General features: G+C 40.0%; 1 protein-coding gene across 1 annotated transcript; it reads left to right on the top strand.

Moving 5' to 3' along the window:
* The first annotated feature begins 5793 nt into the window (after positions 1 to 5793).
* cyp7a1 (cytochrome P450, family 7, subfamily A, polypeptide 1) lies at positions 5794 to 12644 on the top strand. The gene is made up of 8 exons (XM_087850618.1): positions 5794 to 5942; positions 6984 to 7224; positions 7373 to 7582; positions 7776 to 7970; positions 8077 to 8276; positions 10328 to 10458; positions 10598 to 10776; positions 10875 to 12644. The coding sequence occupies exons 1-8, from the start codon at positions 5860 to 5862 to the stop codon at positions 11175 to 11177; spliced, it is 1542 nt and encodes a 513-aa protein (XP_087706744.1). The 5' UTR covers positions 5794 to 5859; the 3' UTR covers positions 11178 to 12644.
* The last annotated feature ends 1111 nt before the right edge of the window (positions 12645 to 13755 follow it).

Genomic DNA, 13755 nt, shown 5'->3' with positions numbered 1-13755 from the left:
TGAAAACAATATCTTGAGATGACGCGTTTCCAGGTTTACTCAACATATTACATAACAAATGCTGGCACCATCAACATATCTGAGACTTTGTTTCATTGTGAGATTATAACAGTGGGTTATAATCTCTTGAATTTGACTTTCTGGGTCACAAAATAACCTTTTAAGATATTTTCAGGCGAGAATGTGGCTGTGTAATGCTCAAATATCTACTTAATTTATCAAAATATCACATATTTGCAAAAGTGCTTCCACGTTTTCAGAGAGCTCTGTTATCCACCAGCGCGATAGCTGACCGGGAGGTCAAGGCTCGATAGAGTCATGAGCACAGCTAACTCCTGGCGTATTGTTTTCAACCCCCTGCGGTCTTTTGCTACTCAGGTTAAACATGATATATATAATTAGTTAGTTATGGCTGTGGATTGAAAATACCCCCCACCCCTAATGGCTGCACCTCCAGAAGAATTTTGTCTGGGCTCTTATTTCACTTTTTTATTTCAAACAATCAACAGAAAATTTCACCGACATAGTTTTATGTAATGTTTTTAAGGCTGTGGTGTTAATTTTTAAGTAACATGAGCCCAGCGGCAGCAGCAACACTAGGCTAACACTAACTAGCTAGCAAGATTATAAACCTGGTGCTAAACTAAGAGAAGCCACAAAATCAGTTTGAATAACAGTAAACATTTACTCACCAAGTAAGTGTATCAGGGAAAGATCCACAGCAATGAAAACAATATCTTGAGATGACCCGTTTCCAAGTTGACTCAACATATTATATAACAAATGCTGGCACCATGAACATGCGGACTGATCCGAGAGGGAGGAGGACGGCAGTGACGTGGCATTTTCAAAACACATATTCCATCCTTCCGCCCTGAGAAGCAAAACTTCTTAGTTTAGTTCTTCTTACTTAGTTTTTCTAAGTTAAGACAACTCAAATAAATTGAGTTTATCAGTGGTTTTTTTTTTCATAAAAAGTACTGGTAACTTATTTAAATTGAGTTCTAATAACAAATTGATAAAAATTGAGTTCAGCCTATTTAATATTTTTAATTAAACACAATATTACATTTTACAGTGTACCTGAAGCCAGAGCGGGAGATTATCATATCGGTGGTCGATGGGTGGACCCCACTGCCAGTGTAATAGAGCTCTTGAGTTTGCAGCCCAGTAATAGTGTCTAAACACAGGGAGACCCAACGCCCCAAGAAGTACTTTTTTGAAGATGAGCTTTGGATATCCGAGGGGGTTTTCCTGCACAGATAAATGAGAGAATCAATGAATCAAGCTGCTTAAAAAACTTAAGTGGCAAGTAAATAGGGAGGTTTTGAAAAAGATATAGAAATCGTGACAGAGATACCATTCTAACTCATTTATTCGACCAATCAAAGACAAAGGGAGCAGTTTCCTGTCATGGATTGCAGTGTGGCTAGCAGGAGTAGGACCCAAAATGCAGGACTCAGACTCAGGGGATGAACTCAAAATCGCAGCTTTATTTGCTGGCAGGAAAAACAAACTAAAACTCACAAGGAATTACCAAACTAAGACTCACGGGTAGACACAGGGAGATCCACACATCAAGAGGGACGACACGACACTGACTCAGAGAAACACAGGGTTTAAATACACTGGGAAGTAACGAGGGGAATGAGACACAGAAGGAGAGCACAGCTGGGAGAAATCAGAACTGACGAGACAGGGAGCAAAGTAGGATACACTCACATGAGACACAGACCTTCAAAGTAAAACAGGAACAAGAAACCATCACACTAAGACGCAGACTCGACATTGAGAGACAGACAGAAAATGACACATGGAACTTAGACCAATACAAAGCAGACACAACCAAAGAACAAATCCTAAACACAAATAAACAGAGACATGAAACTAATAATACACAGCATAATCATTAACACAACAAGAAAACAATCCCTGATGCAAAATTAAACCAAAACATAAGAAACTCAAAATACTGGGTCCAACAGACCCAGAACCGTGACATTTCCATTTTCTAATATCCTCTTTGAGCTTATCCAGGATTTCCAAGATGTTCAATTTTTAAAGTTTTGGATTTTTAGGAATCTTAAGGCCATTTAGTGACTAAAGTCACTAATTTAAATGGGAGTGAGCTGAGAAACTTTGGGCATAAATGATCTGTTATCGGCATGAATTCAGATTTGTCCCAATTGATCATATATCCTGATAATTTCCCAAAGTGTTTAATGCAATTTAAAAGATTAGGAAGTGAAATTTCTGGTTCGGAAAAACAGATCAATAAATCATCTGCATACATATTAACAAGACTTTCAGTATTCCCAAATTTGACTCCCTGTATGCCTGGGTGGTTTCTTATGTTAATAGCAAGGGACTCCAGAGCTATATCAAAAAGAAGAGGTGAGAGGGGGTCCCCCTGTCGGACTCCACGTTGTAATTGAAAGGGGGAGGATTTATCTGCATTAGTGAGGATGCAGGACACCCCGAGCTGGTTAAAATGAAAGAAAATCACTCTTCAAACACTGCCAAACCCACGACAGTTTATTCTGAGGAAGCTGATTCACTGGATTTAAGAAAGTGTTTGTGCACTGCTCCTTCTGAGGCTTGAGGTGTAACCTCAGAGACTGCTAAGACTGTTTTTTCAAAGACTGTTAGCCGTGGGGGGAAAAGTTTTACTCTGATATTTGCTAAGTCTGTTTTTTCTGAGCCTGCTCCTCTGTTCAAGGCTGGCTGAGGCAGCCTGCTCCTCATGTGGGGACAGCAGACTAGACATTGCCAGTGCTTGTCCGGACTCGCAGGATGCGGTCACTCCTGGACCCGTACCTACTCATCAGGTGGGAATGACTGGTGTCCGGTCTGCCCCCAAAACCATTGCGGGTTCCCAGGGTGAGGCCAACCAGGACACAGTCTACCTCTGCACCCATACCTACTCTTTGTGTGTGAGCAGCTGCCAGCACCTGATCCTGTCTCCTGTACTGGAGGTTCTGGAGAATCAGCTCAACCACCACTTCAACCATCACTTCTGTCACTAGCTGAGTCATTAGCTCAGTTACTAGCTCAATCATCTACTCAGTGATTTGCTCAGCCACCTGAGTGGGAGCCGCTTCAGCACTCCACGCCTCCCACGCCATTGTCTGTTTCTGCTGGGGGCTCCAGTGAAGCGGTCCAACACTCCTTGGCTTCCACGCCACCGTCTGTTTCCGCTGGCAGCTCTGGAAAGTCTGTTCAGCTGTCAGCTCCACCTACAGCTCAATCAACCGCCCGCGGCTGCCACGCCACCGTCTAGTCCTGCCTCGTCTGGTCCTGCCTGATCTGGCCTCGTGCTCTTGCCACCAGCCAAGCCTCCCAAGAGCCTTCAGATACGTCTGTGTGCTGCTCGGCCTGCACGTCCACATTCATCCACCACACCACATCATCACCGGCCGTGCTGCTGCCACTTTCCCCGGGGTCTGGAGAATTTTCCCTTGTTCCATTAGCAGATTTTTTCACTTATTTGAAGCAAATATATCTTCTATTGAGTGGAAAAAAATGTGCCAATGGAACAAGGGAAAATGTCTAAAAACAAGTTTCTTATTCTCACTGAAATGTTACTCTGTAGCTGATTGTGTCTTATTTTAAGTGTGATGAGATATTATTGATAGAAATTAGACAAATATACTTGGCAAGAGTTTGAACTTTTGCAGTCACAAAACTGACACTGAGCTTCTTTTGTAAATTCAAAAGCTTTTTAATTTCAAAGGAAGGTTTTTGGCTGCTGCAGACATGCATTAAAAGTTCCTTATTTAAAATGCCAGCCTTTGATTTCCACAGTCTGTTCAGTCTTCATATTGTTAAACAGAGATGAGTGTACAGCAGTTCCAATTGTAGAATGGCTCTTCTCTTTTCCCAAGTCCTTATCAGTTCCCCTGACTTCTTTTCCTTAACTTTAATGTCATCAAGGTCAAGGAAAGAAGACAGGAGGTGCTTCTGGAACACACCTGTGTCTTTGTTTTTCTCTCTTACGTTGTAGGTGGTGTGAAGAGTGGATCCACCTTTTTTCCACCCCTAGGTGGAGCCGAGTCTATGAGCTTGCTGCCACATATGTGCAAGCGATCTGTTCATCAAAGGCTGTGTACTTAAGTCTGGCTGTAACTGAGCGTCTCTGTCAGGTTGTTTTTATCACTATAGGGTATCCTGCGACCCTTATCTGCGCTGTCTTGTCAACGATGCCGTTTGCAGCTAGACCTTATGCCAGTCAGAATCACTCTGTTACGCTACTCCTTTTGCATAGTTATCTGCCATTCTGCAACTGCCCAGCTTTGCATGGGTTTCCAGGCTGCCCAGACGCCTCTTAAGAAACTCAAAGCTTGCTATGCACCAGTGTTTTGGCCTTTAAACTTAGTACTTTCTTCTTTTCCATTCTTTTGATCTCTTTTGGTAAAAATGATAAGTGCAGGTAAAATCTTGTGATGAAAATTTTATGAAAAACCGTTATTAACTTGCGCTGAAGACCTTGAACTGAGACGAACACTTTATTGAAAGAGAGATCATAGCTAACAGATCCTCTGCTTTGTGATTTTCAACCTTTTTGCACCCACAGGTGCTCAAGAAAGAAAAAACACACATCCATGTATTTATCCCTGCAGTATTTATTGTATTATAAGATGAAGGTACTTTGATCACTTGAGCTTACTGAATCTGGGAGGGATGAGACAGGAATGAATGTGCACAACTACAAAGTTAGTTCTTAACATTTCTATATATACATGTGTTATATCATGAATTAAATATGGATTTATGAAATTTTTAAATCCCTGATTTTTGTTTTTATTTTGCATGTCATTCCAACTTTTTGGTACCTGAGTTGAACAATAATAGTTTTGGGGGGTTGTACATTAAGGCATGGTTGTTACTAACTCATCAGGCTTACGGCTGCAGTTTCAGGTGTGCTGCTTTACTATGTTGTTTTATTTTTTTCTAGTAAATCTTTGCTGAGACTTGTTAGTATTTCCAAATAGATTAATGATTCATCACTCTGACATGCTCACACTTTGCAACAATGCATGTGCTTCAGTTGTATTTGTTGTTCTTTTAGTTGTCTTTCCTGATAAACCAGATTTTATCACTTCTTGCTCAACTGCAAGTCTCAACAGAGCGCTCATGCCAAGCAACGTCAAAAGAAATTTTCATTGTGCACACAAACAGACACAGAAGTGACCTTGAATCTATTTATCAATCCAGATGCATTATCAGGATGCAGTCAGGCAACACTGTCCATGGACTCCGGTCAAGGCCACCTCTCTCACACACACACACACACACACACACACACACACACACACACACACACACACACAGGTATACCTGGAATCCTATTTCTCAGAAAATATAAAGTTACTTATTCAGTACATTTCTAAGAAATTGCTGTTTGAAGTTTTCATGTAAAATGTAAATATTCTTATTCTAATATTCTTGCAAAATTTCTGTAAATTTAAAAACAACTGTATCATAAAAGACTTTTAACTTAAGACGAGAGCTGTTTTTAGCCACACATTTCGGACAGCACAAAATAAATACAACATGTAAACAAAAATCCACACACATCCAAGAAAATAATTTTGCTTCTTCTTCATAAAATTAACTTAATAACTTCATTGCTTATTTATTTATGTTAAGTAAACATCTTGCACAATGAAAACGCCTAACTGGTTGCTTGATGAGATGTATCCAGTGACGACATCATCAGACCCACCCAGAGGCTCAAAGAAAGTATAAAAAAACCTGCTGCATGCTGCTGTTCTCACACAACTGTCACTCTCAATAGCACACAAGCTGCTCACATATTCTGCAGGGCTCGGCTGTGTGGATCTTTCGACCATCATCAACATGATTTTAAGCATGGCTCTGATTTGGGCAGTTGTTGTGGGATTTTGCTGCCTCCTCTGGCTTGCTGTGGGGATAAGACGCAGGTAAGACTTAAGAAAGAGCATGTAGGATGTAAGGAAAGACATTAATCTTAATTTGGGCTTGAGTATATCACTTAACTTCTGCATATAATGAATTAAACACTGACAGGAATATTAGGATTTTGATTAATTTTCAGCTTACAGCACATAAAAATGTTTGACGGATTTTTAGGTAAATAGCTCTGTGCAGTTGTGCCACATGCTGGCCTGTAGCTGAGCCGATGCATGTTTGTAATCCTGTATGGTTAGATGGAAAAGGCTGAAGAAACCTTTTTAATAGAAATACACAAGAAGAATGATTATTATTTTCAAATAAATGAGTAATGTGGGCGATCGTGGCTCAAGAGTTGGGAGTTCGTCTTGTAATCGGAAGGTTGCCGGTTCGAGCCCCAGCTTGGACAGTCTCGGTCGTTGTGTCCTTGGGCAAGACACTTCACCCGTTGCCTACTGGTGGTGGTCAGAGGGCCCGGTGGCACCAGTGTCCGGCAGCCTTGCCTCTGTCAGTGCGCCCCAGCTGTGCCTACAATGTAGCTGCCATCACCAGTGTGTGAATGGGTGGATGACTGGATAAAGCGCTTTGGGGTCCTTAGGGACGAGTAAAGTGCTATACAAATACAGGCCATTTAGTAACACAGAGGTGACTGCTATGTGACCATGTCAACAATCATTCCCGATTTGTAGGTTTGCAAAGTTTTGGAATTGTTGTTGAGATGCAGCCAACATTTTGCTCTCTCTGATTCATTGTTTTATTTGAACATTTCAGTTTACACTTTCCTGTATTTGTAAAATAATGACTTCTTAATAACACTGAGATATTCATTTATTACTAAATTAGCTGAACTATATGAAATGCACAATATGTGCTGCTGCCAAAATCAGTGCAGTCTAAAGGCATCAGTGCAGCCGAAGTCTTGAAGAAATCATTGACACACATGCCAGACAAATGAAAGGGTTTTTATCCTGAAGTTACAGAATTCGATCCAGACAACTGAGATCCAACAAAGCGAGTTATCTCTGTGATCTCTTTCTTGTCATTGTCCTCAGGCAACCAGGTGAGCCAGCAGTTGAAAATGGTTTGATCCCCTACTTAGGTTGTGCTCTCCAGTTCGGGGCCAACCCACTTCAATTCCTCCGCAGCCGCCAGAAGAAGTACGGTCACATTTTCACCTGCAAAATTGCAGGCAGGTACATCCACTTCCTGTGCGACCCCTTCTCTTACCACTCAGTCATCAGGCACGGAAGACACCTTGATTGGAGGAAGTTCCATTTTGCTACATCTGTCAAGGTAATTTTATGACGTGATTTGATCTTTTATTATAAAAGATATATTATTTGACTACATCATATAGTCTGTTAGGACACTTTTCTTGATCCACTTTCTCATTCTATTGGTCGATCTTTCGATAGTCCTGAAGCTCTTCTTTCTTTACAAGGCGTTTGGTCATGACAGCTTTGATCCTCGCCATGGCCACACCACAGAGAACCTCCATCAGACATTTCTGAAAACACTACAGGGGGAGGCTCTTCCCTCCCTTATTGAGACAATGATGGGGCACCTTCAGGATGTCATGCTGAAATCAGATACACTCAGCCCAAGCAAGGACCACTGGCAGGTGGACGGCATATTTGCCTTTTGCTATAAGGTCAGTAACTTGAATTTAGAGTGAAAGCATTGGCCACTGGAAGATACATTTCTCTTGAATAGTCATGATGTAGTAACTACAAAGGTTCTCCACCTATATTCTCTACTCAAGGTGGGACACAATTCATGCCACATATGTGAGTAAAAAACCCTTGAAAAAGTCATTTATAAGTTTGTGCTCTGCTGTTCTTCAGGTGATGTTTGAATCTGGTTACCTAACTCTGTTTGGTAAAGAGCTTGGTGAAGACAAGTGTCAGGCTCGGCAGGCGGCCCAGAAAGCTTTGGTGCTCAATGCTTTGGAGAACTTCAAAGAATTTGACAAAATCTTCCCGGCACTTGTGGCCGGGCTGCCTATTCACGTGTTCAAAAGTGCCTACAGTGCCCGAGAGGTTAGTAGGCTTTACCTACCACTGTCACAGTCAAAGGCCTCTGAGTTTTGTAACATTTTCATCCTCTAATATGTTTGAATGTTCTTTTGTATACACTCTTATGTAGAACCTAGCTAAGACCATGCATGCTGAACACCTGTCCAAGAGAGAGAATGTGTCCGATTTAATCTCCATGAGGATGATCTTGAATGACTCCTTATCTACCTTCAATGACATCAGCAAAGCCAGGACCCATGTTGCTCTGCTCTGGGCCTCACAGGCTAACACCTTGCCTGCTACCTTCTGGAGTCTCTTTTATATGATCAGGTAAGCTGGTAATGGGCTGTCTCGTGAAAAGCCATAAGGAATAGTAAATCAAATTGTGTGGCTAATCAGTCTCGTGAGTTTTACTCTGTGTACGAACATCACACGATAACAAAAATAATTAGAAAAATACAGCAATAAATGGTACAGTAGCAGGACATTACCAGAAAGATGATGCTGTTCATCTGGACATTGTTTTGCTGTGAAATTTCAATCAGTAATAGGGGCATTCAAAAGGTTATGTGTACGAAAAACCTGCATACAAATCAGTATCATAATTACACTACAACATAGAGGGACACCATCTCTACAGACACAGCAGCCAGGGAAGCAGAAAAACATCATATCAAAAAAGCCCTGATGTGTATCAGTGGTTACATGTCACTGCTTCAATAATGAGGATGTACGCTGGTCTGAGCGTCAGTCAAGGAGGTCATTCATGTGAAACGAAAACGACCATCTCTGAATCGAGGAGGGGGCCTAATGGTACATCATTCCCCATCCTGCAATGCTCTGATTGTAGCCGCTCCTCAGCTCTCTGTTAATAGTGCTCACCATGACTATTTGCACAGAGTAGATTATGGATGGTTCTTGTAGAGAACCAGTTCCCAGTAGTCCAGTTCCACCTGCCCATAGATCCTGATTATTGGTTCTTGCAATCACGCTACAATTAGCTGATTTCAATCAGCAGATGGCCCCGCCCCTCCCTGAGCCTGGTTCTGCTGGAGGTTTCTTCCTGTTAAAAGGGAGTTTTTCCTTCCCACTGTCGCCAAAGTGCTTACTCAGAGGGGGTCATGACTGTTGGTTTTTTCTCTGTATGTGTTATTGTAGGGTCGACCTTACAATATGAAGCACCTTATTGTTGTGATTTAACGCAGTGTAGATAAAATTTAATTGAACTGAAATTAGGATGGGGATTTAACTTGGTTTGTAGGACTGTAGCCAACAGGTTCACATTGTTAAATGGTAATTATGAGACAGAGTAGCATGAAAGTACTTTCTCCTGTGAGTAATTAAGTAAAATACTGCATTACTTTTAAGAAAAGCATTCAGTGTAAGATGTGTAATTATTACATTTATTACTTTTTTATTACTTTTTAATTTTTTTTTTCAACACCCGAACATTTGACCACACAGCATGTAATTAATTTGTACAAAAGCAATGTTCTTGATATGCTTCTTAGCGATGGTGGTCACTCTCAAAGGGGAGCCAATGAAAACCCAATAAGGATGATAAGAGAATCGATAAGGAACTGAACTGATAAGTGTTATTGACATTGAATCACTAAGTTCTTATCATGAAATTGACCTTTGACATTGTTAGTCAATGGGGAAACCTGCAGTCAGCTGAGACTGAAATGTGTTTCCCACCAGATTTAGCTTTAACAGAATTAGCTTTCCTTACATTGATGACTGAGCATGCATCAAGACTTCACAGTATTCTTGATACCTTACCACAAAGTCTTGTTGACCAATCACTGTGCAGTTTATATCTGAGAGCACAGCTCTTCTTTTTTACAGATCCTAAGTAGGGTACCTATGTTTAAGTTATGTCATATGTCACATTACATGCAAAAAAAAACTAATTTCCTAGCACTGCATGGATGTTTCCGGCTATCTAAGGAAATACTTATTATAAAAAGTAATGCTGATGTACATTGTAGTGTTACATTGATCCCTAACATAAACATGAATTTTTACCCTCTACACTCACAGGTACTATCATGGGCCATGCCTTTGCACAGGCTACATATTTTTGTTTGTTTTGGGCCAAAGACGCGATTAGATTGGAAATCTACATGTGCTGGACAATATGTGATGTGATATATCCCACATGACTAAATATTAAAAATCGAGCAGCTTTTTAAATATTTTTTTCCCATAAACTCCTTTCTCAAACACAACAAATGTATTAATTTAAAATGCAGTACGCAGCCTAATATCAATAACTTCTGCTGAAGAAAACTAATTGTTATTACAATAAAAATAATATAGGATATAAGCACAGAATAGTGAAAGAAATACACACAGTAAGAGGCTGTACCTCTGCGCAGGAGTCCAGATGCTATGAAAGCCGCTCACAAGGAAGTGCAGAAAATCCTGGGAGACTCTGGTAAGACAGTTGACCCCAGCGACCCCTCACTGAACCTCACCAGGGACCAGCTGGACAACATGCCTGTTTTGGGTGAGATTACTTATTTTACCCAGTCATTAGATCACTAGAAGAAAAAGTGACATACCTAATATTGTTAAATTAAAAGACTAGCGTTCAGAATTTTAGCATTAACGTATTCGCTTTCTGTCTGTCTCCTTGATGTCTGCAGACAGCATCATTAAAGAAGCCATGCGTCTTTCCAGTGCTTCTATGAATGTGCGTGTTGCCAAGGAAGACTTCCTCCTTCACCTTGATAACCAAGAAGCTTACCACATAAGGAAAGATGATGTCATAGCCTTGTATCCGCCTTTGCTGCACTATGATCCTGAAATCTATGAGGATCCCTATGTAAGAGCCGGATGGGTTATAAATAAGAAAAGCCTCTTCACCAAGAAATTACTGCATTTTTTTTTGTTCTTCATTTCTTTCTCCTCTTCACTCTGCAGGAGTATAAGTTTGACCGTTTTCTGGACAACAAGGGTCAGGAGAAAACCACTTTCTACCGCAGTGGGCGGCGGCTGCGTTACTTCTACATGCCCTTCGGCTCTGGGGTCACTAAATGCCCGGGCAGATTTTTCGCTGTGTATGAGATCAAACAGTTCTTGACTCTTGTTCTGTCTTACTTTGACATGGAACTTTTAGACCTTGGTATCAACGCCCCGCCTCTTGACCAGTCCCGTGCTGGCCTGGGTATCCTTCAGCCTACGTATGATATAGACTTCAGGTACAAACTAAAATCCAGTCAATAGGTTCTGTTGTGTTTAGACAGAGACTTAAAGTTCATATTGTAAATAGTGTATATATTATACAGTTTTAATGAAGATCCATAACTACATATGAATGTTTTTTCTGCTTTACGTTGCTTCTGAAGAACATATGTTGCACACATGTGAGGAGCCCAAGAAAAGGCTTCAGAGAATCTAGTTTATAGTTTGTTAAAAATGATAAGTAGTTCCAGTGGACAGACTGGAGACATATTTGAGAGACAAATACATTTGTAGTACTGACCATGGGCGGTTCATGTTTGATCCATGCATTTGATCCAACTACTGTTAACTGTTTGCCAAAGCAAATTTCTGAGCTTTTCTAAAATCCAAGCAGTCAGTTATAAAAGGAATTCACTATGCCATGACACTGACTTATGATTATATACATGGTCTAAAGTATAGGGAACATTAACATCATACACAGGACCTCAGTGTCTGTCAATAAGACAGTTCAGAAACCTTGTGCACACTGCTCAGATTCATTCTTTCTTTTCTTCTCAAACAAATGTAAACTTCTTCCAGGTAACCATTGTTATGACATATATATCATTTTTTTGTTAATATAAAAATGAAAGTTAGGTTATCAGTTTAAAAATTAGAGGGTTTTGGAAAGACAAAACAAAAAAAAACAAAACAAATGAAACTTTGATTAAATAAAATGAGAAATTCTTTACTTATCACTGCAGTGTGTTAGCATTAGCATTCATCAATGAAATCTTTTCCCTGCTGTATTTATATTCTGCTATATGTAAATTGTACATTGTGAGTTGAAGTTGCTGCGGGCAGCCTTTTTATCAGTGAACAAATTGCTGCAATCAGAGTCATTTACTGTCCATCAGCCTTGGAATTTGCTCTTGCTGGCACTCTCATGCTGTCAGCCAGCGCTGACCTTTATGCTAGCATGCATCTACCTTTTTAGTATCATTATTACATGTTGCTGTTTAATAATGATAATTTTAATCGGTGCAGTGAACATCTGTAGACCTAGAATGTAGGGATGTGGTATAAAGACCCATTGATACTTTGGTTAGTTAACTCAGAAAGATCAGTTTGCAGCTGCTTCTAAATTTAGAAGCAGCTGCAAATAATTTTACGTGACATGAATTTTAAGCTTCATAGTTCATAACTGAGGATATATTCAGGATATGAAGGAATGCTCATTTGCACAATGAAGGTGTCTCTGATTGCTCATAAAAAAAACCATGTTTGGTTTTTAAACAGCACTCTTGGCTGTTTTATATTGTGAATAAAACACACTGTGAGCCACAGTCTAAATGCTCGGGGAAAGAGGGTAAATGAGTATTTATGTCCATGCTGTATTTAAATGCATTTCTGCAAGTAGAAAAACACAATAAAGCAAATTCTGAATGTTTTTCATTAACCTGAGGGACAGTCCACACGTGTCTGTGTCAACTTGTACCTGCTGTGCAAACAGATAATAAATCAATAACATTGTACTCATCTATGTGTTTGTTTTGATGTACCTTCTAGTTAAAGTCAATACAAATAAAAAAGAGACTTTTTCTTCAAATAGATAATATAAACAGGGTTATTTAACAGCTTTCCCACAAACACAAGATGTTGACATAAACCATATATCAGTAAATATTTATGTATATGGATGAAAACCAGATTTTGCAGTTGTTAAATACAAAACAGTTAAAAAGCATCACAAAATGAAAGGAGGAAACATTGAACTTTGATCAGTGTTGAGTTTGAAGTCAGCCACACACCACTTCACTGTGTATTTGTGCTGTGATGAAGACTAACATTAAGCATTAGTGATCATAGTGCCATGAGGTGAAATTCTTTTCACTGTCATGTTGCTCAGGGACCACAAGTGTTTCATGGCATCATCACACTGACAAGTGTTTGTATGTGAAATACAAAACTACATCATGAGGCTTTCCTGACCTCACTGGTGTTGTCTTTTTATCTTCTCATATGTTTTGGTGCTAAAGATGAGGTTTGTGGATTTTCCCATGATAAGGTCAATAATCATGCGTGGTATAATGAGCACATAGTGCACAACTGAGCTAACAGAGATTAGCTGTCTGATTCTTCTTGTGTCACACTTTAACATAGTGTCTAGTGCAGACATCCCTCGGGGGCTTTCCCCCTCTATATCCACACATGTTAAAGACTGTAAATATAATACTTGTATTACATTTATACTGATACCAGAAAGAGTGCTGGCTTGTATGTTTGCCATTTGTATGAATTTTGCCTGATTAAGTCTGGAGACTGAAACTTAATGAATATTTTTCCTTCATGTAAATGATAATGTCACAACATTTACCAGTGTGAGGCTATGAGAGCTTAGCTGAAGCCAGTTTAAGTAACCTTTAATAACCCAGTACTCTGCAGTAACCTCTGGAGTCCAGGCAGAAGTAGGCGAGTACACAGCTGAAAGCAGAGTCACCCACTAATCTGAATCTGAAGTAAGACAGAGGTGGTGTGTTGTTGAGAATAACACAACAACTGAAACGTCAAGCCCAGCTGCTTCTAACGTGTGTGTGAGTTATCTGTTAAAGTGTGGGGACAATAACATAATTATTCT

This window comes from Neolamprologus brichardi, chromosome 14 (genome assembly GCF_056152115.1).
Source record: "Neolamprologus brichardi isolate AB-2024 chromosome 14, ASM5615211v1, whole genome shotgun sequence".
Lineage (NCBI taxonomy): Eukaryota > Metazoa > Chordata > Actinopteri > Cichliformes > Cichlidae > Neolamprologus > Neolamprologus brichardi.
This window is presented reverse-complemented; position numbering and strand designations above follow the sequence as displayed.